Source organism: Sminthopsis crassicaudata, chromosome 1, assembly GCF_048593235.1.
Source record: "Sminthopsis crassicaudata isolate SCR6 chromosome 1, ASM4859323v1, whole genome shotgun sequence".
Taxonomy (NCBI): Eukaryota; Metazoa; Chordata; class Mammalia; order Dasyuromorphia; family Dasyuridae; genus Sminthopsis; species Sminthopsis crassicaudata.
The window spans coordinates 609270093-609297103 of record NC_133617.1 but is presented as its reverse complement, the minus strand read 5'-3'; the positions used below and the strand labels follow the sequence as shown (position 1 = coordinate 609297103).

Below are 27011 nucleotides of genomic sequence, written 5' to 3'. Positions count from 1 at the left end.
TTATTCCTCATTGGACAACTAAAGACAGATCTCTATTAAGAAGGAAAGGGGACCAAAATATGAGAATGATGGTGCTTGTAAGGATAGTCCTCACAACTATGTTCTTTCATGCGATAGCCAGACAGTTTATGTGTAAAACTACAAATGAGCAGGTATTTGTGCTAATAAAAACTAGGAAAAGTTGAATTGTTTATAGGATGAATCACTGAATATCCTGAGTCAATTTTTATTAGTTTGTTAGATAGGTAGATTAAGTTCTTATCCTCAGAATTCCCACCACCAACATTAAGCCTTTTCCAAGAGTCCTTAATTTTATAGTCTTCCTTCTGAAAATTGTCTCCAATTATTAGACTGTGTATTCTTTGAGATCAGGATCATTTTTTCACCTAGCACAGTGCATGACATATGTTGTTGTTATTGTTGAGACCTATCAGTCATATCTAACTCTTCATGACTCCATTTGGGGTTTCATTGGCAAAAATACTGGAATGGTTTGCTGTTTCCTTCTCCAGTTCATTTTTCAAATGCTGAACTAAGATAAATAGGGTTAAGTGACTTGGCCAGATTCATATACCTAATTAAGTATCTGAGTTTTCCTAACTCCAGGCTCAGTGCTCTATCTGGTTTGCCATCTTACTGATAATTTTGCAGCCAGAGTATACAGATGAGGAAACTGAGGCAAGCAGCGACTTGCCTGGGCTGGTAAGTGTCTGAGGACAAATATGAACTCAGATCTTTCTGAGTGTAGATCCCAGGCTCCTTTGTCTACTGCACTATCTCCCTGCCCAAGTTAGCATATAGTGCTTTATAAATACCGACTTGGCTTGACTATAAAATCCAAGAAGGATTCATTCTTTTATAGAGCTATTGAGAAAAAAAGGACAATGTATTTTAGGAGCAATGTATTTTAGGAGTAATTTCTCTTAGGTTTGTAGTTATTGTACAGTAATTGCGTTTGTGTACTTAAAAAACATCACCACCTTATTTCAACAAGAGGCAAGATTTTTTTTTGGTTGTTAATTGTTGTTTTTAAGCTGCATCAAATCTTCTTTTTCCATTTTTAATATGGTGTTTATTTTGTGTTGTTTTTGATGTTCTCTTTGAAGTCTAAATTTCTCCTTTGGCAAATTGTCGTTTCTTTAATTCCTTTTTGTTTCTGCCCACATCCCCTTTGCCTGTAGTGTCGGGGTTGCTGTGTTTCTCTTCTAAAAGGGCCATTGGTCAATGTCATGAATTTTTTTTTATCATAGAATAAGAAGCTTGACTCCTGTGTGGTAAGTTTGATTTTACATACAATTCCAAAAACAGAAAATATGAAAGGTAATTAGAAAATATTAAAGAATGCTAGTGTATAACATCATACCAGAGAAGACTACCAAATGGACAAGCATGCAATAATCAGCTCTTTAAATGAATCAATTCAAGTTATCAAACATTTACTAAGAATTACTTTGTGTGAGGCACATTGTTAGATTGTTGAAGCTATAAAGACAAAAAAGAAGCAGTCCTAACTTTCAAAGAGCTCACAATACTATTATTCATAGGGGAAAAAATTAGCCCAAAACACTAAAAAGTCTCAGAATCATAGTATTAGAAGGGACTTTAATGATCATCTTCTCCAACTTATACAGGATGTTTTAGTGGAAAGAGTAACTGGTTTTGAATCAGAAATTTGTAATCAATTCTTGGTCTCTGCCACTTTGATGGTGATTTTGAGCAAATCTTTTACATTCTCTGAGTCTCCAATGCAAAATGTAGGATAGAACTAGATGACCTTTGAATATCCCTTGCATCTCAAAATCAATAACCCTATAATTAGGAATCCTCAATCTAGCTGCCTTGACTCTGCTTAAAGACTCCTAGTGTGGGAATTTTCAATATAGTCCTTTCCACTTAAGGATGGTTAATTACTAGTAAGACTTTCTAAATCTTGAATCACATCTACAAATACAGACACTTCTTGCTTTATATAAGTAGATTGTTGTGCAGACAACTATGTAAAAAGATTACATAATGTGAATTTGCTCATGACATGGGAAAGAGAGAGAGGGAATGAGACAGGAAGAGGGCCATATGCCATGGAGGAAATGACCAGCATACCGCTCAAGGATACGTAAGAGCCAGGAGAGAAGTATGGGAAGGGTGGGGGATGGAGAAGAAAATAGGGCAAAGGTGTTTTTTTTTTTTCTTTCAGTGCCAGAAGTGTCAAGCCATGCCTCCAATCTAGTGTCTATGGAGGTCTTTTCACTAGTCCTTTCTTCTGTTCTGCTTTAACTTGGAGGGTTTTTTGTGGGGAGGGGTCAGAGTTTGGTGTTGGGTTTTATTTTGGGGAGTAGGAGGGACAGGAGTGAAAACAGAGAACATAGTACTGTTTACATAGTTTATATATAGTTAAGTTTACATTTTTTGAATGGAGATTTCTTTCAGAAGTCTTTATATAAAGTCAAATTTGTACAATGCAAATTTATATAAATGTGAATTATCTATGTATTTTTCACTCTCCCTCTCTATGCTCACCTTCACATTAAAACCATTAAATATTGAGGTTAGGTACTCCTCAATTGGCATTTAATGGCCATCACAGCATGGTTCCAGCCTATTTTCAAGCCTTATTTTACATCAGTCCATTCATACCTAAAATATTTTCCCTAAACTGGTTTACTTTCTCCAAATTTGACATTCAATCTCCTGTCTTTGTACTTTCCACACACTATTTGGCAAGTCTGGCTTGAGCTCACTCCTTATCTCATCTCTTAAAAGCCTTCCTTTTGCTCAGCTTATGTGTCTTGTCTGTGGGAAGCCTTAATGCCTCTAGTTGTCATTACCCTTCCCTTCTTCAACTTACCTTTCATTTATTTATATATGTGTAGTATCCCTCCAGTGAAATGTAAGCTCCTTGAGGGAAACTCTGTTTTTTTTTTTTTTTTGTTGTTGTTGTTGTTGTTGTTTTCATTCTACTCCCAGCACCCATTAAATGTCCATAGTGGACAACCAATAATTGTTCATAAATATTTGTAGAACTAAAAACAAAATTGAATAGTGACTTTCTTTGGAGGATTTTTATCAATTTCTTCTGTCTATTCTTGTTTCCCGTGAAATTATTTTTCTTTTTGCTCTTGAATTCAAAATAAAACTCCAATACCCTGAAGCACGGATCTGACCATGTCGTTTTTCTCAAGTTTTACTGCTGTCGTGCAACCTCTAGGATAAAGGACACAGTTCTCAATCTAGCATTTAAAAACCTTCAATGTCTGGTTCTAACCTTATTTTTCTGGATTTTTTTTCATGATTTTTCCTTATATAGGTTAGAGTCTAAGAAACTGTCTTAATATATATCATTCTATCTCTCACTTCCATGTCTTTGTAGGTTATCCTCTCCAGTGTTGAATATTTTAACTTCCTAGCATCTGCCTTTTAGAAACCTGCCTCCATTTAAGTGGCACTTCTTATAATTTTCCAAATCTCCCTCATTGAACTCACTCCTTCCTCAGATTATTTTATATTTATTTTTCTATTCATGTACTGCATTCCCTAGGAACCATATGAGGGCATGCTAGCTGAGCCCCAGTATTCTGTTAAATTATAGTCTTTAGAACTAGTATAGCCCTTAGAGATTATCTACACCAAATGCATTCTAAGGAAAACCTAAAAGAGTCTGTATTTAGAGCTCTGGAGCCCAGGTCACATCTCTACTAAGTGACTAAGTGAGTTATCATTCATATTCAAATTCTCTGACATTATATGCCCCAGTCATTCCTCCATAACACCTTTCCCCCTAGGATTTTGTTCTATATTGAGATTCTTAACTTGAAAGGGGTCTATGAATAGCTTTTAGGAAATAAGAGAACTTGATGGAAAAAAAAATGTGTAGCCCTTCTGCTCCCCTAGTGAAGATAACAGGATAATTAGAAAGGGACAATAAGAATCATTTGGTTTTAAGATTATTTAGATATATTGATTTAACTTTTGGTACTATTGGTATTAAATTGTTGCCCATCAGAAAGTTGATACATTGAGGGGCAGTGAGATGGCACAGTAGGTAGAGCGCCAGCCCTGGAATCAGGAGTACTTGGGTTCAAATCTACCTTCAGAAACTAATTATGTGACCTTAGGTAAGTCACTTTACCCTGATTTTCTCCAAAAAAAAAAAAAAAAAAAAAAAAGTTGATACTTTGAGTACAAATCATAACTCTATTACAAGGTACCACTTGATTATCTTTTTTATATCTGTATTTCCGCATTTATAAAACAACAGGATTAGATTCAAATATCTTTAAAGTCTCTTTTAGCCCCAAATCTATCTAAGTCTATTGAAAAACTGAAGCACAATCACATTGATTTTTGGTTTTCTAAAAAAAATGAAAAAAAAAAAAAAAGACAAAGAAAGGACATCTAGGTTCACCTTAGAGTGATTTAAAAAATTGGCATTCTAAGTTGTCAGTGATCCACATGACCCACTATATTTAGGCTGGTTCTAGTAATGATTCACTTTATTTCTGACTCATCTTCTCAAACTATTACCCTATTCTCTCATGCTCCCAATTTTCAGTTCTGGAACTATAATTATTAAATTAGATATATAAACTCTCTCTATATAAGCTGTGTATATAAAAACTAGAATCATTACCACAAAAGATGTATTAATCTATTCCACTACAGATACATTCACATTTCCAATAATTCAAACCAAAATAACCCTTACAGGCGGCTATTCTTTATGTGTTGTTTCCCCCATTAGATTATTAGTCAATGAATATCAATCAATTGGTAAACATTTGTTAAGTACCTACTATGTGCTAGACACTGTGCCTGAAAATACAAAGAAAAACACTTGATAAGAATTGCTGGTGTTTAGCATATATTGGATTACTTTTTATCTAGGAAGGGGTGGGAGGAAAGAAAGGAGAAAAAAATTTGAGACACAAGGTTTTGCAAGGGTGAATGTTGGAAACTATTTTTGCATATACTTTGAAAATAAAAAGCTATTATCTTTTAAAAATTAAATTAAATTAAAAAAAAAAAAAAAGAAAGCAAAACAGGTGAGAGTCTCTGCCCATGAGCCAGGGAAGACAATTTGTTAAAGAAAAGTACGCACAACTTATATACAGGATAAATTGGAGATCTTTGAAGATAACTTGAAGGTACTAAAATTGAATGGGATTGGGAAAGTCTTTCAGTCAAAAAATGTTAACTCCTTCAGGGAAGGGACTAGTAGTATTTTTTATTTACATCTTAAATGTTCATCATAATATTATGCTTAATAAATGGTAAATGCTTATTTTTTTCATTCAATTAATGGAATTGGGTTCACCATGATCACCAAACCAATAAGAAAAATGATTTTAAGGAGTACCTAGTGAGCTAGCTATGCTGGAGAAAGATAACAAATAGATCAGCATGAAAGTATTTGCAGTTTTACTTTGAAAAATCTGTTGCAGTAGATGAAGCAAAAAAATTCTAAGGAGGATTTAGCAAGATATTCAAAAACAAGTCCACACATGCATAAATTCTTGGTGACTTCAATGTGAAAGTGGGACTGGGAGAACAGTGAAAAATACACATGAAAATCTGATTCAGGATCAATAAATTAAAGACATCAAAGATTTGAAGAAAGCTCGTTCCTGTACAACACAAATATACTTTTCAGAAAAAGTCAAATAGAGCTAGAATGGTTACCCTCAAACATTAAAAAGAAAACTAGATTATATTTTAATAGACAAGGAATAATAAAGAAGTCATTTCAGAATTGGTTCTTCATGTGCAATTGGATCAAATAATTGGTGAAAAGGTCAAGTCAAACACTAAATTAGAAGAAAGAGGGGAAAAAGTGTTAGAAGATAAGTATGAGATTGTAACAATAAAAAATAAAAAAAGAAGACATCCTATCAAATACCTTTCATGAAACAATTAGAAGAGTGATGCCTTTTTTAGGAAAAGAACAAATAAACTAAAAGTTTAATGAGTACCAAAGCAGAAAAATCAAATTAAATATTAGTAAAATGGCTATATTTAAAAGAGTATTCATTATGACAAGTTGAATTTAAACCAAAAATGCAAGATTAGCTCTATATGAGAAAAACCACATAATAGATCATACTACTAATAAAATGAGAATGTATATCAATAGGTTCAGAAAAAGACTTTTCTTTACAAAATATGACACTCATTTGTATTAAAATTTATGAACTAGTATAGGAATAATGAACCTTTTCCCAATATGGTAAGCAATAATTACATAATATCAAAAGCTTGAATTAACTGTTAAGGACCAAACCTAGGTAAAGGGGCAGGTCAATTCTCCAAGAGTCTCCACAGCTATGAATCATAACATCTGAAGGAGTTGCAAAGCACCCTTTACTGACATAGGTGTTATTTGTGGACTGGGAATGAAATAAATTGGAGGCAGAGGGAAGAGGAGAAAGATCAGACAATGCAACTGCCTCTTAGTCTCTTTGAATCATCATCATCATCATCATCATCATCATCATCATCATCATCATCATCATCCTCTCACATGAAGAGCCACAAGTCTGAATTAGAACTCCAGCAGACGCTGGAAGGTGGCTCCCATATCACAAAAATTAACTATAAAGGAGAAATCCTCGATTATAATTTTATATTTGCCATTATAATTTTATATAGTTCTAAAAATTCTATCAATTAGGATAAACCATTTTACTAATATTTCACTTGATATTTCTGTTTTGGTATTCATTAAGTCTTCAGATTAGGGAATTCAGTAAATAAGCACAGGTTAAAAAGAGACAAAATTATTGTTTTTTGTAGATGATATAATGGTTTATTTAGAGAGTCCTGGAGATGTTAATAAAAATTCATTGAAATATTAACTTCACTAGAATAGCAGAATATAAAATAAACCCACAAAATAGTATTAATCTTTTTACATATAATTTTGGCTTAACTGAATTATTTCATTTCCAGTGAGGAGAACTCCTACACTACTTTATTGACTTATATATATTCTCCTATGTATAACTTCTCTGATTTCTGTTTTGCTACGATTTAAATAAATGAGTTTCTTTGCTATGTGTTATGTGTGTTCATTCTGGGACTGGCCTTGGATATAGAGTCTGGAATTCCCTTACTCTGCCAAAATGATAAAGTTATCAGAATTTAGATTATCTAACATAGAAGATCAATATTTAAAGGCACAATAAACACATACACATACAAAATACATAATACATCTACACACTGTGTATGTGTGTGCAGGCATGTATGTGTACACATATGTGTCATGTATGAATGTGCACACATGACAGTATCCCATCTCTCTGAGGAGAGCAGAGTAGCCTTTGGCCCCAACTTCCTGAAGGAAAAGTCTCCCTTGGAGAAAGGTCAAGTAAGAAGAGTCTAAAGATAACTATTTTTCCTGCCTTTGAGCCACACATAAGGATAGACCTCTTCCTTACAAAGAAAAATAACTATATCCCCTAAATTAATTTGCAGATTTAATGCCTTATAATTAAACTACCAAGGGGTTATTTATAACAAATATATAGTATTTATTTTATATACATACATATGTAATATGATATTATAATTTATGTTATATAATACATGTAATATATCACACAATAAATTTATAACAAAATTTATATCTATAAATAAAAATTTTAAGGGAAATCATGAAAAAAGTGCAAATTAATAGAACCCAATAATATGAGATCTCACATTATTCTATATTGTAGAAATCAAAACTATTTGTACCAATTTAAAAATTAGGAAGGTTGATCCACTAAGGAATAAAATAAACAAGGTCTGAAAGCAACCAAACAAGATAATGTCAGCAAATCCAAGGACACTATTAGGATGGATAGTTCTTCAACTATGGGACAATTGGAAGGTAAAGGGTCAGAAATCAGATGTAGATCAACATATCCTATGCCATATTTCACAGTAATCTTAAATCTAGGCATTCATCCTAATTTCATTTTTTAAGTCATTTGGAAATGAATATATGACCTAAGTAGAAAAGGTTATATCATAAACAAATTAGAAGTAAATTGAAGGAGATTTCTTTTACAACTATAGCTAAGGGGAGAATTCTTAACCAAATAAGGAAGAGGTATCTATAAAAAAATAATTTGAGAGTTTCAATTACAAAAAAAAATAAATAAAAACAAAAGCTTTGTAAGCAGCAATCCTAACTCAGAACAGAAACAGTTCTTTGCAGCAAATTTCTCTAGCAAAGGCCGAACATTCAAAATATACAGGAAATTGATACAAATATCTGAGAAAGAAATTACCTAATAAATAAATTATCAAAGAATATAAATATTTAATTTTCAAATGAAGAAAGGTAAGCAATCACCAATCATACATTTATACTGGTCACGCTATTTGTATTTCTTGCTTTGCTCATGAAGTTTTAAATTCCACATGTGCAGAACCTACTCATAAATACTATAAATTCCAAACACCAAGTACATTGTCCTGTTTATTATGGTTCCTTGTTTACTGTTTGATTAACTTATTGTCTTAGATGTCATTCTTGAGACTCTTTTTGCGTATTTACTTATTTGAGTATTTGAGACTCAAATACATTACCTGATTGAATATTGGAAGTGAAAATAGTAAGTATACTAACTCCTAACGTAAGGAAAAATATGGTTTTTATTCACTTTTCTATGTTTTTGTCATTTATCTTTTGATGTTTGTGGAGGTTTGGAGTGATTTTTTGGTGTGGCAAATATTTTAAGTCATTGTTTTCTTTAAGAGAATATGCTCTGGGGCAGCTAGGTGGCACAGTGGATAGAGCCCCAGCCCTGAAGTCAGGAGGACCTGAGTTCAAATCTAATCTCAGACACCTAACACTTCCTAGCTGTGTGACCCTGGGAAAGTCACTTAACCCCAATTGCCTTGGGGGGGAAGAAGAGGGGGAGACAGTGGAAAGAGAATATGCTCTGCCTTGATTAGATGTCTTTATAACACTAATCATAGACTTGAACTTGTCTGTAGAGAACAATTTGGTTGTTGTTGATATGAACTAACTAAAATGAGGGATTCTTTATTACTTCAAATACTAATTCATATTATTTAATTTCCAGGGTGCTTATTGGTTCTCCACTGGTTGGCCAACCCAAGAACAGAACTGGTGATGTTTATAAATGTCCAGTAGGGCGAGGAGAATCATTACCGTGCATAAAATTGGATCTTCCAGGTAAGGTAAAAGAGTGAATTTTATTCTTACAATGCATTTGGGGCACTCAGAAAATGAATATGGAATATCTAACATGGAGAGTAATTTTTGGAGAATGAAAGAATATTTTAAAACCCTAGATTCTAACTCCACTGCTTTCACATGCATATTTGTGCTACAAAATGTAAACAACTCAAGACTACTTGGGAGTTCTAATACAGTGTGTTACTACACTGTGTAAAAAGAGTACAGTTATGTAGGGACAGCTGTAACTTCCTCCTTCATCCAAATAGTTGTTGGAATTTCTCAGGAGTAGCATGAAATAGCCCCTCCTCCCACCCCCAACCAATTCTTATTCTCCCATTCAAAGCAAAAATATTTGTAGTTGTTCAGGGTTTAGGAAAGGAAGAAGACGAGCTCAACAAATGATCCATCTACAATTTCAATTTTTTCAATTTTATATTACATTAACAAATATTGACAAAAACATATATATATATATATATATGTAACTCCAGGATCAGATATGCAATCTTCTGTTTGTCATGCAAAGCACTTCATAATCTCCCCCCATCCCTACCTTTCTAGTCTTCCAACCCCTTTCTCCCTCTACCTTCTACCCATCTATGTGTTCTATAATCAAGTGACAGTGGCCTCCTTGCTATTTCTTGAACAAGACACTCCATCTCCAGATTCTGAGTACTTTCATTAGCTATTCCCCAAGCTTTGAACTCTCTCTGCCCTTATCTCCACCTTCTAGCTTCCCTTGCTTCCTTCAAGTCCCTGCTAAAATCCTGTCTTCTACTAAAAGCTTTTCCTGATCCCCCTTTCTACAAGTGCCTTCTAGCTGATGCTTACATTGTCCTTTATTATCTTGAATGGATCTTATTTGTACATTATTGTTTTCATGTTATCTCCTTTAGACTATGAGTTCCTTGAGAGTAGTGACTAGTTTGTTTTTTTGTTTTGTTTTGTTTTGTTTTGTTTTTTACTTGTTTTGTATTCCCAGCACTTGGCATAGTACTTGTCATATGGTAGATGCTTATTATCTGATTCTCTCATACGCAAATATGTATATATATATATATATATATATATATATATATATATATATATATATATATATATATATACACATATATTACATATATACATCTTTTGTATCTCTTAGAAATTTCAAGTAGTATCATAATATGTACTAAATACAAGAGTAAGGTTCACTGATAGCTCCTAAAAAGAGTTGCACTACTGACACTAAAACAGAATTTTTTGCTTCACTGAAGTTTGAAGAAGTTTCCAAATAGAATTTCCGTTGAAACCTTAGGGGAATGGAACATCAAATTGGAATTATTCAGTGACGCAACAAGCACAATGAAATATATCACTTTTGCCCATTAACGGAAAGGGCCAAGAATCACTGTCTCCACTGTGACATGGTCCTATGGGATCTTGTCTGACCCTGGGTCATCCCCAAGCCAAGGGATCTCTGGGAGTTCAGGGCCATTCCATGACTAACTGAAGGCCAAAACAGACTGATTGTTTAGAACAACCTCAGGGAAAACCTAATCCCTTGGGTTAGGGAAACATCTAGGTTTTCTAGGGTAAGAAACAAATCATCCAGGAATCCAGATTTCTTGTTGGGATATCAGACCACTAAAAAAATGTCAGTCTGAAAGCTGGCAACAAGATACTTCATTTGCTCTTGTGAGAGGTATAGATTAATTTATCAGCAGCAGTATCTCCTTCCAAATCTTGTTCATCCTAGTATCACCATGATGGGAACTGGTATAGTTCATGCCCATGGAAAGGTTTGTTTCTGTTCTGATGGCTGGTATGGTATTAGTCAGTCCTAAGGGATCTGATATTTTGGAACCAACTTGAGTCTAACTAAAACACTTATATCAAGTATGTCCTAACCATTGCATTTCTTTGACAAGAATTTCATGATTACTACTCTAATCCTGTCCCATAATTTCCTTAGTAAGTCCAACTATATTCACCAGGATATTGACATAGAGATAAAGAACTTGGCAATTGAGTTTCCCATACTGTTTTCCCACCCAATTTTAGCACATATTTTGTTAGAAACTTTTGACACATTCCTGAAAATGTAGAGAAGCATACAAAGCTACTTTATATATATATATATATATTTCATATGAAGCTAAATATTGTATGTTTCTATTAGCAAAACTGTGTGAGAGGCAGCAGTTCCACACTCTCATTGCTTTGCTATTTCTGTACTTTTTTTCTCAGTTCAGTCAAACTATTTGAGACAGTGACCCAGACAAAGATTCTGGGACCTAAGCCAGTTTTTCAACTTTAACTGCTTCATTTTATTCCTAATAGTAATTTGAAGAGTACTTGACCTTCCTCCCCACCCCACCCCCATTCCCCCAAATGCAAGGACTAGATTATTTCCAGTTAAAGACATTTCATTCTGTTTCTGCCATTTTATATTTTTCTTTTATTTTTAGTTTATACATCTATTCCCAATGTCACGGAAGTAAAGGAGAACATGACGTTTGGATCCACTTTAGTCACTAACCCAAAAGGCGGATTTCTGGTAAGAAACTAAAGAGCAATATTTTTAACAACCTTAGGAAATTTATCATTGTAAATCTTATTAATTCTTTCTTTTCAAGGCTTGTGGGCCTTTGTACGCTTACAGATGTGGACATTCACATTATACAACTGGCATCTGTTCAGATGTGGATTCCAAATTTCAGGTTGTGAATTCCATTGCACCATCTGTTCAAGGTATGCCTACCCTTGGAATATTTTTGTGTGTTTGAAAAGTGGTCAGCAATGAATGAGGAAATATATACACGGATACATGCCAAAAGCATGAAGCATTTATCTCAGCTACTAGTATTTCCAATTTAGGTCAATGTTTGCTTTGCTGGTATAAAACCAAACGTTGGTGCTATTTGGAGAATTGAACTTGGTGTAAACAATTTTTAGAAAGACATGAAGCACCCCATTGAAAAAATGTCAAGTCATTCTTATTCCAACAACCGAAATCTCTTTAGATAAAGAAGCCAAATATTCAGAAAAACAAAGTAAAAAGAGAAATTCACAACTGTCTTTTAAAACACTCATTAAATATTTTTCAGTAAGAGCAGTTCTACAACATGAGGAGAAGGTTGTGGAGAGATGTTTTTCACTGACAAGATACCAAAAGTAATTTTATTGATTCCTACCAATATTTCATAATAGTTTAAACTGATTTTTTTTAAATTAGTCTTTCAGAAAATATTTCTGTTGTTTACAAAAAACAAAACAAAACAAAACAAAAAAAAAAACTGCAGAGTCCATAGTTGCCAATTTGCCTTTTTGTATTGTAGGATGCAGTACCCAACTGGACATTGTCATAGTGCTGGATGGTTCAAACAGTATTTATCCCTGGACAAGTGTTATAGATTTTTTAAATAGTTTACTTAGGAAAATGGACATTGGTCCCAAACAAACACAGGTAAGGGAGTTCTGAATTTTTGTTCTTATTTTTTTGGATTAAAAAAAAAAAAAGCAAACAATTGAAATGTGTTCATTAATGAAGTGAAATATCAGAAATGAGTTTATAATCCATCCGTCTGTGCTCATTCCTAAAAAAGGTGAAATAACTAGAAGTGTGTTATTTTTTAAAAGCTTTTTAAGCAGAAAATGTTCCATGAGCCACCATTTAAAATTTTTTGTTGATATCTTTTGCTTTTACATAACTTTCATTTGTGAATGTCTTTCCCTTCCCTACACCAAACTGACCTTTATAAATAGAAAAGAAAAGGAAGGGGCAGCTAGGTGGTGCAGTGGGTAGAGCACCACCCTGAAGTCAGGAGGACCTGAGTTCAAATTTGACCTCAGACACTTAACACTTCTTAACTGTGTGACCCTGGGCAAGCCACTTAGCCCAAGTTGCCTCAGAAAAAACAAAAAAACAAAAAACAAAAAACAAAAAAAAAGAAACAGTTCAGAAAAAAAAACCCTCACATACCAACCATGTCTGACAACATTTGCAAATCTTTACATTTTAATCCCCTTCCTCTTCAAAAAAAAAGGACAGAGGAACTTTTTTTTTTCCTTTAGGTCATCCTAATTATGCAGCACTCAACTTTGTTTTATTGTTGTTGTTTACATTCATTTTGTTGTAGACATAGTGCATTTTGCTTTCCTGATTCTGCATACTTCAATCTACATCAGATCCTATGTCTTCTCTTACTTCTATGAATTCTCCATAATTACTATTTCTTGTGGCACAGTAATGTTCCATATTATTCATATGCTACAATTATTTAGCCATTATCCAATTAATGAGCATCTGCTTTGTTTACAATTCTTTGCTGCCACAAAAAAGTATTAAGAATATATGGTAGGTTTGTAATTTTTCTTTCAATTGGGGTAGATGCATTGGGATCTCTGAGTCAAAAATTATAAACATTTTAGTCAGTTGTGGGGGATTGTGTGTGTTTCCATACCTCCTTTACCATTTAGTTTATTTTGTGTTATCATCTTGACAATTTACAAGCTACCATTTTCAAAGACAATGAGAAACACCCTTCATAGATGTAGAGAATCTATCATTTAATAGCAAATTTTAATATAAACTTGGCCATCCCTGCTCACAATAGCTCTGTTTCAATGTGCCTAGAAACTGTGATATGGTCTCCCCAGACCATTATATTTACATTGTGGTTTCCTTTCTCATGTTGCATAAATGAAAGGGTAATGAAATACAGGATATTGCAGCAAAAATCTGTTTTTCCTTATTTTTAATGGTTTTTTTTCCCCTTAAGTAGTAACTACTCCAGGGTTAAGTTTCATGAAGTCATTGTTCATAGCATTTTTATCTCAAAAGCTTCCATTTCTCAGCAGATTCCCCTTTTGGCCCCCCAAAAAGGCAAAATGTACATGTACTCTAAATTTTTGGTAAACTTTACTTTAGACATTAGGTTTAGCTTTCCTTCATTTTTAATTCATCAAATTCCCAGTAGGTGTCTGACATATTGGATTTGTACCCTAGAATTAACATGATCTATGAATTTGGGAAAACACAATTTAATACGAGGAAGACAGAATAGATAACTAAAGTGCTAGTGTCTGAAGCAAACTTTCAAATAAAGAGAATCCCTCAAGGACAGAGTAATCTTATAATTATTATTGATCTTTCAAGCTAAGACTGATGAGCTTCTCCTACAAAAAGGGGATTCATGGCTATCTTGTATGTTCTGGCACTCTTGTGAATCCTTTCCATATTTTGCATACTTATGAGGAAAAAATAAAGACTGTTCTATATCTGATATATTGCTGGTATGTGAACATGAGAATCAGTATAGTATAGTGGCTAGAGAGGTAGAAGAATTGGCCTTAAAAGCAGGGAGACCAGATAGACTATATGATCCTGAACTAATCACTTAACTAACCACTCAGTGCTTTAGGAAACTTTTTAAAACTTCAAGTTGCCAAGTAGTAGCTAATATGCATTCATGGAGAGAATTTCCTCATCTGGGACTTCCATAAATTGTTGAAATCACAGGTCCAGTCACTAATTCATTTATTTAATTGCATTTTTCAGATATCTTTAAAGTTATAGGAATTACTCCTTATGTGATTTTTATTTTCCATGCTGTAGTTCAAAAGATTAAAAAAAAGGAATAAAAAAATGTGATTTATTTGGTGATTTCAAAAGAACCATAGAATGTTAGGGCTAGACATGATCTTAAAAATCATCTTGTTCAACCCCTAATAAAGAGAAAGGGTAAATGATTTAGGTAATTTACATTGGTAGTTAGCAGCAGCAGCAGCCCTGGAGTTAGAATTCAAATTTCTCTGGTTAAATTCAATACTCTTTGTATTACAGTATTAGACTGTCTAGAATATGAAGAAGAAAAATAAAGTTATACTCTTCTACTAAAGCAATAATCAGAGAAAATGTACAAATAATTGACTAATGAGCTTCATTCTCCCAATTCATTTTCTAGAGGTCATAATGCCTGCATGAAATGCTGAGGGAAAAGTACTTTCTTTTTTCCCGTTCCACAAAATTAATCGCCTGGCTGCTGCTACTGCTTTGTTCTGGGCTCTGTCGCCAACTAAGACGCCCTTTCTACAAACTTCATTATATAAAAAGTTCAGTGTCTGGAAATGATGACTCAGGCTTAATGAACATCCCCTACTTCTTGTGGCAAGAATCCATGTGATCAGCCCCTTCCCCTTTTTCAGGGCCTCAGATTACCAATAAGACTTCAGATCACTTACAAACATATGGTCTCTCCCCATTCCAATCCATCTTCCATTCAGCCACTAATGTGATTTTCCTAAAGCACAGGTCCTATCATGTCACACCCCTACTGAATAAACATCAGGGCTCTCTATTGCCTCTAGGATCCAATATAAAATGCTCTATTTGGCCTTTCATAATCAAGCCACTTCCTATCTTTCAAATCTTCTTACAACTTACTCCCTGCCATATACTCTTCATCTAGTGACCCTGATCTCCTGACATGAAAAATATAATCTACTTCTCAGCTCTCTGACTCTCCTCTAGGCCTGGAATTTTCTTCCTCCTCTTCTCTGATTTCTGACATCCCTGACTTTTTCTAAGTCTCAACTAAAATCCCATCATTTACAGGAAGATTTCCCCAACCCCTCTTAATTCTAGTGCCTTCTCTCAGTTACTTGTCTTTTATTTATCCTATTTTATCCTTGCTTTATATATATATATTTTTTTTAATCTGGCTATTTATATATTTATTTGTTTAGCTACCCACTTACCTATTTATTTATTTATTTGTATGTTGTCTCCCGCATTAGATTATAAGCTTTTTGAGACTAGGGACTTTCTGCCTCTTTTTATTTCTCTGATGTTTAGTACAGTGCCTGGCACATAATAGACCCTTAATACATTTTAATTGATTAATTAATTGATATTATTAGGACTATGGAACCAGGAAACCTAAAAAATCAAAATTTAGTCTCGGCCACTTGCTGCTACTCAGCTTCTATTGGTCCCATTTTCTTCATCATGAGGGCACTGAATCAGAAGGGCCCTTTCAGTAATAGAAGTATAATTCAAGAAATACAAGTTGGTATTTTTATTGTAAAAAGAAGTGATTTTCTTTGAATGATGGTATGATAGAATCAGAGTTTCCCCTTTTTACTCCACCTCCCTCATCCCTTTTTCCATGAAAAGTGACAAAGCTATCCACAAGAATTGCTTACCTGAGGACAGACAAAGATCAATCCACATGGAGTTTGGGCCTTTTGGAATTGTCCAATTTCTCAAGATTCTGGAAATCAACATGGCCTCCTCTAAAGATCAGACTGGGCTGTCTACAGTAGCTAACTTCTGCAATAGCCTTATTGAAAATCCTTTCTATGCTTTAACTAAGTAAACTTCATTTTGTTAATTATAGGATTACCTACCAATGGATGCCTCTTTTTATCTCAATAGTGAATCTCCAAAATTAGGGACAGACCCCATTCAAGCCTGCCTTTAACAAATGGTAGGTTTTCCTTTTAATTTTCATCAAGAAATGTTTTTTTTTTTAAATCCTTCTTTGATAAATGATTTGAAGAACCTGACTTATTATTCTCTAAATCCTTACTTTTACAAAATATATTCTTGATTTCACTTCAAAAATAGATGAAGTAGATAGAATAATAACAAATACTCTAATTCATCTTCCTTCCATGCTTCAGAAAAGAAATTTATTCATAGGAAATTTGGAAGTACACATCCCCTAAGTGAAAAAAAAAGGATACAAAAATGAGCATAATTGTAAAGGGCATAGTTTTCTTTCATGTAGGCCTCTTTCCAAGAACACTGCCTACTTGTTTGTGTTGACAACCATTTTGATCTCAGTGGTTGCTAACGGGTTTGAAGTATAGTATTTTTAATGAAAGAGTCAGAGACATACTGCCCACAAGTTGGCAGTAATCTTAGGGAAAATGCTCAGAGTCATCTTCATCTCTTTTATATCTTTAGTGCCCAATTTATAAAAGGTTTCTAAAAATATCTGCATTCATAGAATCATGAATTTAGAGCTACAAGACATCTTAGAGGCCATGTCACCCCCTCATTCTAATAGATGAGACCAATGAGACCTAGGGAGATTCAGTGAGGAAGCAACCTAAGAGGACCTATGATATTTAAACTTTACTATTACCCTTTTAGTAAAGACACATTCTAGAGTCTTCAGTTCTGCTCATCTCATCACTAAAAATTGGAGGAGATAATATACTTCTCTCTTCATTTCAAATTCTGAGATAAGATTTAAATCAATCCCACATTAGCAAATAGAAAACTACCACTACAATCCAGTTATGTGACTTTAGGGAGGATATAGGAATTTTCTGATGCAATTGTTTAGGGCCAAAACTTGAAGAAAGTGTTTGTATTGGGAGTCAGAGCTAACTCTGTCCTACTTTCAATTCAAAGAGGAAACAATGGAATGTCATTTGATAACATGATATTGATAAAGATGAATGAACAGACAAGTTCCTAATAGCATGAAACTCTGATGAATCAATGACATCCCCTTCACTGAGTCCATTTATTAAATGTGGTACAGTGAGAGATTTTTTTAGTTTATCTGAGTAAGACATATCCTAACATGTCTATTAAGAGCCCTTCCAACAATTATGAAATTTTGTGATTTTCTTATTCTATGAACAAGTAAGTTCCTAATAAGTATGGTATCAAGTTAAATACTGTTATTTAGGAAAATGAAGGACAAGGAAAAATGCTTAGTCACTGGAAAAATGGACAATGTGAAGAAATGCCACTGAGGAACAGGAGAAAGGCAAATTGTAGCAGTAGAAAGGCCAGTGGATTTGGTTTTAGAGAAACTGAGTCACAAATCTACCTTTGGCATTTACTTGAATAGTTTAATCTGGACATGCAGAAAGCACCATAAACTCAATAGAACCAAAATGAAAGTTATTATCTGATCTTCAAAACCCCTTTTATGAATATTCTGTTTTTGTTGAGACCACTACTCTCCTAATCTTCAAAATTTGTAATCTCATTGTCCTCCTCAAATTCTCCCTCTCCCCACCTTCTAACCAGTTGTCAAATCTTATTTCTATCTTCATAACATCTCTCACAAATGTCCTTTTCCATCTCCCTAATTAACTTCCTAATTAGCTCACTCTACGGGAACTCCACTAAATCTTTTCATTCTTCTTAAAACTTCCCCAGTCTTCCCTTCCTTGCATTCTGAGCTGAGATATTTGCCTCATATTTTTCTGGGGGGGGAAAAATTGAGGCCATTTATCAAGAACCTTTTTCCTCTTCTCTCCTTCATCTAGAAGCTTTTTGTCACTATCTTTTCCTTCCCCCCTCTTGCATTAAAAGGTGACCTTCTTACCAAAACAACCCCACTACATGCACATGTGGTCACATTATTATGTCTTCCTCAGCAGATTGTCCCCCAACCATCATCCCCACTTTCTATTTTATCATTAATATCTTCCCCTATCCTCAAAAAAGCTTCACTTGATATATCCTTTTTTACTAGGTATTATCCTATATCTCTTCTCCCTTTTGTGGCTAAACTCCTAGAGAAAGCTCTTTTGTAATGGATTCCCTTCTACTTTTTCCTCTCCCTCCCCCTCTCCCTCCCCCTCTCCCTCCCCCTCTTTAACCTCGTGCTGTTCACTCTGGCTCCTGAGCCTGGGTGGCGAAGCCAAGATGGGTAGCCAAAAGAGGTAAGGGTTTTGGTAGTGAACACATGGGTCTTCTGACCAGGTGTTCACTCGGGAACCAACAAGTCAGGGCATCAGTCAGGGCATTATGTGAGTAGGTATAATAAAGGCTTTTAAGATTACACGTGGTTGTTCTTGAGTGCGCTACCGGTTATTAACCTATAGATTCAAGAGATTGTGGCCAGAGACCTTAGAAGGCCTCAGAGGAGGCGAGCTGGGTAGAGTTCACACTGCAGAGGACAGTGGTCAAAGGTACTCTGGTGGGTCTAGGACAGACTAGTAATTGTAACTGCCAGGAGAGCACGTTACAAATGGCCCTCTCTCTGTATTGGACTTTGTTTTCTCCCCTTTTGCAGTGGGTTCAGTGGGTCTGTTCCGACTGGGACTCTGGATCTCCACTCCTCTTGCATTTCTCAAGTCCCTCATCAGTGTCATCCACTTGGTCACTGCTGCACGAAACATGGCTGCCCTGGATGCCGCTGACCGTGCCAAGAAGGAATAACCCTGATGGCTTCTCTGCTTCCAGCAAACTTCCAGCCCCATCCTCTTGCTGCCCCGCCTCCTGCCCCCCCACGGTGCTGTCATGCCAGCCCCCAATGAGGTCTGCCTTTTATGTAGCACAAGGCTTGTCCTCCACTGTGCTGTCACCTTCCCCCCACCCCCCAGTGTTGTCAGAACTTCTTAAAGGATGTCACTGTTGTTTGTCCCACTCCCATGTGATACTACTTCCCAAGATGAGGGTAGCAGCTGGACATCAGATGAGGACTCTCTTCCTGGGGACCACAGTGGAAGTCTCAGCCACAGAGGCGAGACTTCCCTCCCCCTCTCCCTCCCCTTCTCCCTCTCCCCCTCCCCCTCTCCCTCCCCCTCTCCCTCTCCCTCCCCCTCTCCCTCTCCCTCCCCCTCTCCCTCTCCCTCCCCTCCTCTCCCTCTCCCTCTCCCCCTCTCCCTCTCCCTCTCCCCCTCTCCCTCTCCCTCTCCCCCTCTCCCTCCCCTTCTCCCTCTCCCCCTCCCCCTCTCCCTCCCCCTCTCCCTCTCCCTCCCCCTCTCCCTCTCCCTCCCCCTCTCCCTCTCCCTCCCCTCCTCTCCCTCTCCCTCTCCCCCTCTCCCTCCCCTTCTCCCTCTCCCCCTCCCCCTCTCCCTCCCCCTCTCCCTCTCCCTCCCCCTCTCCCTCTCCCTCCCCCTCTCCCTCTCCCTCCCCTCCTCTCCCTCTCCCTCTCCCCCTCTCCCTCTCCCTCTCCCCCTCTCCCTCTCCCTCTCCCCCTCTCCCTCCCCTTCTCCCTCTCCCCCTCCCCCTCTCCCTCCCCCTCTCCCTCTCCCTCCCCCTCTCCCTCTCCCTCCCCCTCTCCCTCTCCCTCCCCTCCTCTCCCTCTCCCTCTCCCCCTCTCCCTCTCCCTCTCCCCCTCTCCCTCTCCCTCTCCCCCTCTCCCTCCCCCTCCCCCTCTTCCTCTCCCCCTCTCCCTCTCCCTCTTCCTCTCTCTTTTAACTGTCCAGTCTCACTTCCTAACTCATTCAACTAAAACTGTTCTCTCCAAAGTTACCAATGACTTCTTACCTGCCAAATCAAATGACTTTTTAAAAACATTATAGGTCTTGAACTTTCAGCCTTTAATCCTATCAGTCAACCTCTTAGAATTCTCTCCAGCTTTCCATAACATTGATGTATGTTTGTTTTCCTCCTTGTCTGACTGTTCCTTCTCATTCTCCTTTACTGGGTCATGACTACTAAAGTCTCCTTTACTATTATTTCACTTAGTGATCTCATCTGGTCCCATGGTTTTGATTATCATCTCTAAGCCAATAATTCTCAAATTTGAGAAATTGGATGTTATTCAACCCTAACCTCTTTGCCTGCCTCCAATCTTACATCTCTAGTTGCCTATGGAACATCTCAAAATCCCATAAGCATTTTAAACTCAACATATCCAAAACTGAATTTATTATCTTCCCTGGTCCAAACTTTCCTCTCTTCCAGACTGCTTTATTACTGTTGAGAGCACTACCATCTTCTAATCACCTAGGTTCACAATCTATGTATTATCTACAATTCCTCATTCACCCTCCACTTATAAATGGTTGCCAAGTCCTGTTGATTTCACCTTCATAGCATTTTTCATATATGCCCCCTTCTATCTTCTGACACTGACACTGTGTGGTAAAAAACCCTCATCACCTCATTCCTACACTTCAATAGTTGCTGGTTGATCTTTCCACTTCAGTCTGATCTCCACATAGAAAGAAATTAATCTTCTTAAAGCCAGATCTGACCATGTCACCCACCCCCACTCCCATTTGATAAACTTTGGAGGATTCCTATTACCTCCAGAATCAATATAAAATTCTCTGTCATTTTAAAGCTTTTATAACTTAGTCCCTTCTTACTTTTCAGCTTTATTGCACTTTATTTCCTCCATGTACTCTGTAATCCAGTGACATGACACTGGCTTCCTTGCTGCTCCTTGAACAAACCATTTTATTTCTGGACTCCAGGTCTTTTCATTGACTGTTCCTCTCCAGCCTCCACCTAAATTATTCTCCTTTCTTATGTCTACTTCTTGAGTTCCCTTCACTTCCCAACTAATATCCATCTTCTATAGAAATTTTTTCTCCATTTTCCCTTAATGTCAATGACTTCCCTCTTATCTTTTTTGCATCCTATCTTATTTGTACATAATTATTTTAATATTGTCTCCTCTTTTAGACTGAGCTCCTAGAGGGCAGAGGTTGTATTTTGTCTTTCTTTGTATCCCCAATGGTTATAGCACAGTAGCCAGCACATAATAGGTACTTGATAAATGCCTATGGACTGACTGATTCTTTCTCATTATCGACCTAGCCACAATCTTATCATCCTAACCTCTTCATCCTATCACCCTCATCACTCTATCCTATATTATTATATAGCCTTCTAATTGTTCCACTTGCCTCAATTCTTTCCCCGATCTAATTCATCTTCCCCAGACTGCCAAAGTGAATTTCCTAAAGCTTTAGACTAGTATTTAAATAATTTATAGAAGGAGGAGATGAATGCAAAGGAGGCTTCATTTGGATCTTGAAGGATGAAGAATCCTTTAAATAATGGAAAATGTACTGAGATCTAATAGTAGGTTTTCAAATATAGCTATCATCTGTTTTCTCAGCTAAAAAAAAAAAAAAAAAAAAAAAAAAAAACCAAAACACCTCAGTGCTCTTAATTTGTCTTAGCAATAAATACATCCCTATCTGTGTGAGCAGCAGAGTTGGCATAAGAGCTTTGAGAGTAGAAACAGTCTTTATCTTATTTCAAAAGAGAAACATGTGACTGGATTCTCTAAGAATGACTTGAGAAAAGAAAGAGAAAGATTCTTGTAGACATGTTGGGAAAACCGGTTCCTTAATATATCTTTGATTTCTCACCCAAGGAGAAATTCCTCAGTCTCAGGCTTGCATTATTAACATTCTCTCCCTCAATTAAGAGGATCTCATTGAAAATATTCCAGGCTTAACTGGAAATCTGGTTTTCAATAGTTATATAGCTATCATCTATCTAAATAAATGCTCAATGTTTATTTGTTGAATGTCAGATTAGTTTGCTGAGTGAATAAATTAATCAAATCCATAACTAGGGTAAGGTGACAGAATTTTGCCATTGGGAGGGAGACATGGATGGAGCAACTTTTCTTTGTTCTTTTGTTCATCACTTTGTTTTCGAATCCTCCATTGTAGTAGCATCACACACTAGTAACTAATCCTATTTCCTTACCTGATCTGCTCTAGCACCTTAAAGTATATGGGAGGGAGAGCATCTCCGTGAGATGAATGATATCATACTAAGAGAAGGGTCCCGCACTTGACTATGGTGGAATATTGCCAGTCCTCACCTTCTTTCCCACTCTGATAAAGCCTGATTTTTTCCAGGGACCAAAATTTCTAGTTACCGCTCTTGACCATTTGGTATGCCATTGTGAGAGCTTGCCACCTATTACACAAAAATTGTGTTGTTTCTGAAAAAGAACCTATACAAACACAATATATTTTAGGAATATTTGTAAGCACTTTTGGTCTTCCAGAAATTAGTGAACCAGGCCATCTTCATGTTAGGTACTCCCTTTGTCATTGTTTAAAACCTTTATCAAATTCTACTACAACATTGTCTTTCTGGTTTGAAACAATTTAATTTTTCAAGGAGACTCATGTTGTTTCACTTGACTGTCTTTGAGCTTTCAGCTTTCTTATATTTCTTTAATCTGTTCATATCATATTTCGCTTGTATAATATGTGATCAAGGAGATGTTTTCTGTTTCCTTGGCAGTATTTTATTTGCCTGTGTCCAACATGTTTTTGCTCTTATTGGTCACGGGAGAATTACAGTGACTCCTGACTACCTGTCTTAGATGATAACTTAAGATTTGTTGGAAGATTAAATCTAGTGATGCACATTTTCTATGCTGTCCTAGATATTGAATTTAGAAGCCTGCTATTTGCAATATCTTAGGGCTGTTGGATATTACCAGCAAGAAGTAACATTTCCAGGAAAATTATTTTAATTGAAACATCCTTAAATAGAATTGCATCAGGCTTTCTGTCTTGGAAAAACAAAAATACAAAAACTAAAGCTTACAGTGGTATTTACTTGAGACAATCTACATGGAAACTAAAAATCACATCACTAATGACAATACCAATGCTAAGTTGCTGTTGTTTTTTGTTTTTAATTAAAGTCTGTTTTACTGTCCTAGTTACATTCTTATCATTGTTGTAGAAGAATATCAACAAACCAGCTTTTGCACAAGATGGAGAAAAAGCTGTAAAACTGCCTTCAAAAAAGCACCTATAAAGTAAACCTGAAAAACACTTTGAGCCTGCAATAAAAGATATGACAGTATAAATGTTATGGAGGCCTTATTGATCCTCAATACCTAAACATTACATTGCTTTTAATAATAAATGAGAAACATATAAATATGCCAAATAAGAGTACATTACCCTAAATAACACCAGTAAATTGTGAGACTTGTTATAAAAGTGAAATACACTAATGGAACATTGTGTATATTGTTTGTACCATGATCCATCAAAAATTGTAGCATGATTTTAAACCAAGGCTAAGTTGAAAGAGAGAAATTAATTAATTTTTAGGAAAATTATTTATCTCCATTTTAACGACACATTTTTACAACCTTTTCCTTCAGACATTTTAAGTACTGAGCCTGATTCATTGTTTCAAGGCCTGAACCAATGACTTGTCTGGGCAACCTTCTCTCTCCTCAGGCAATTTCCTTCAGTAAGGACCAGGCAATGAACAAGGCCTTCCTAGTTTCCTGTTTTACAAGATAGCATGGTGACTTGAATATAATAAGCCTGGCTAGGGAAGGGAACCCGTGCCCATTGTTGAGTGTTGGTTACCAAACTGCTGAAAGCTTGGCATTTGATAGTTGTGTAGTATAATGCATTTGAATGGAAATTCAGCACTTGTGTGTGATACTTCTGCCATAATCACTACAAGGTAAAGATTCAATCATGTTATTTCAGGATTCTCATCAGTGGTTTCAGATTTGATGCTCTTTCCTAAAGTTCCTTATTCCTATCCCTCTACACTTTGAAGAAGATGATAACTGTGTGGTCATAGACAATTTAAATTCTGGGCAGAATTTCAGAATTATCTTCCTATTCCTTTTGTTAATTTAAGTTAAGCTGATCTTCAGCAGAGATAGTCCACTCCTTTCATGAGTGCAGCATTTTCCCTCCTCTGTCTCCAAAAATAGACTTATTTCTCCATGTAGCTAACAGTCTGATTTTTTTATTTTTGTTTCTCGGTTTTGTGATCTGACCCTTTCCCTAGACTGAAAATTAATCTTCGGTCCCCTCTCCTTGGAGAAGAACCAAAGCAGGCCTTTTCCCTATTTGTGCCAAAGGCAACAGCAAATATAATAATTATTCAGGCTTGGAGACTATATGCCATTCACCAGGGAATTTTCTATTTCCCACTCTTCTTATTTTCTCACATTCCCTTATTTCTGGGCTTTTTCCCCCCAGTTTTATTTCTCTATCTCTGCTGTTAATTTTTTTTTTTTCTTGTTGTGTTCAACATTTCTATTTCTCCAATTATGGAATCTTTTGTTGCAGTTTGCCATTTCCATTTCCAGTGGATTCATTTTGACAGGCAATCAAAGGTTAAATGACTATTCACACAATTAGGAAGTATCTAAGGCTAGATTTGAACTCAAGTCTTCCTGACTACTGGCCCACTGCTCTATTTACTGAGCTGCCAGCTGCCTCTAATTATAGGATCAGGGAATTACAAAAGAACAACTATATCATCTACCCTATCTCTCAGCAACCTTCCAGAGAAAGGCATAGCATATGGAAAAAGGTGAAATATATGGTTCTTTACTTTAAGGAGCTTATAAGGAAATGAGAACATATTGTGTATTTGTGCCCAAACACATGAAAACAACTATAGAATATTAGCAATTGCAACATAACAAAGTAAAAATTGCAGGATTTGGTTGTAGGTTTAATTCTTAAACATATTTATCATGCATTGATTCATTCATTGAATAAAAAAAGAATGCCAGGGTAAATATTAATAAGAACCTATCTTGGAGGGAATGGCAAGTTTGTAGAAATGTGTCTTGTATCAGTTGTATCAGTATGAGAGGAGTCCTCAAGGAAGTGAGATTTGAGATGAACATTGAAGGGTGAATGTGATTTGAAGAGAGGAAGGAGATAGAAGGTGAGCAAAGTATATAATTTGGGGATAATATAACATTATCCTCAAATGTTAAGAAATTTCCTTGGCAAGACCAGAGCTGAGGAATAGTGGAAGATAGAGTAGAATAGATAGAATGAAACCATACATTGAGGATCTTTAATTATGTCATATATTCTGTGAAGAAGTATTGAAGAAAAGTGTCATTATGAACTCAGTGTTATAGAAATATTAATTTTGAAGTAATATATAGGATGAATAGGAAGAGAGTGAAAGTATTATATATAATTTGGAGAAAGTCTATTGAATATGAAGTTAATTTTTAGAAGCCTCAATGAATAAGAGGGTGATATCTTAAGTGGGAAACATTGAACAAAAGCAATAGATAAAAAATATATCTTACTGAAAGTAATGAGGGAAAGGAAAGGGGGAACCCCATTTTTGGCGTATAGATAATAAAATAATCCCATGAGGTGCAGTGTCCCCTGTAAAATGAATTTACAGGCCTGAAAACCTAGATTGATAAATAAAAGGTTTATTATAGAAATTTGAAGTAAAGCTCAGTTAGAAAGACGCCAGGGCCAGAGGTGGCCACTGGGTGGGCAGGAACCCTTACATGGCTGGAAGGATACCATGTGTTGGCTGGGAGGGCTCCTGCAAAGAGAGTGCTCAGGCTCGTTTCTTTTATTCCTAGAAGATGATGGGCGGTACCCCTAAATTCTCGGCGGGCTTTTCAGTTAGCTTAAATCAGGTGAGGGCTGGGGGAAGCTGAGCTGATAGTGGGGCCGGGCCCAGATATTCAAAGGATGCCTTTGACTAGGATTTGTGAATCAAGGTCAGCCATGGGTTGGGCAATTAGAAAGGAATCTTAAAGGGACCTCAACCCCCATCAAAAGCCATGTACTTACAAGAAAAAATCTTAAGAGTTACTTAGAAAAGTAGTGCTAACTGTGCAGGGATCCACATTAGCCAAATAAATTGAATCTTAAATTCATAGTACAGGGATTTGGGTCTCGAAATATGCTAAAAAGAGACAAAATATAAGAGAAAATATTGGGTAATTTTTCAAGAGCAGCAAGAGACAAGAGAGCATCTCAGCATGGAAATTTTCATGTCAAAAGTTCTTCTGTTAATGATGACCAGTGGGCAGAAGTAAAAAAAAAAATCATCAAACTGGTATGATTTGAAAGAACCAAAAAAGCTCCTCTGTCCCCAAATATCTCCTCCATACAAATGTGAAAGGCCTCCATTCGTTCCTTTGGGAAATACATTGCTGTGCTCACTTTAAGATGTTTAGTGTTCATTAAGGGCAACTAGGTGGCTCACTGAAGAGACTAATAGGCCTGAAATCCAAAAAATTCATCTTTCTGAGTTCAAATATGACACTTACTAGTTATGTGACCCTAACAAATAACTTAACATTTTTTACCTAAGTTCCTCACTTGTAAGATGAAC

General features: G+C 36.0%; 1 protein-coding gene across 1 annotated transcript in view; it reads left to right on the top strand.

The window, feature by feature from the left end:
• Positions 1-27011, top strand: part of ITGA1 (integrin subunit alpha 1) — a 189584-nt gene that overhangs the window by 71277 nt on the left and 91296 nt on the right. Inside the window, exons 3-6 of the mRNA XM_074282545.1 lie at positions 9072-9184; positions 11641-11729; positions 11809-11923; positions 12511-12638. Of these exons, the coding sequence (XP_074138646.1) occupies positions 9072-9184; positions 11641-11729; positions 11809-11923; positions 12511-12638 (445 nt within the window). The remainder of the gene's footprint in view (positions 1-9071; positions 9185-11640; positions 11730-11808; positions 11924-12510; positions 12639-27011) is intronic.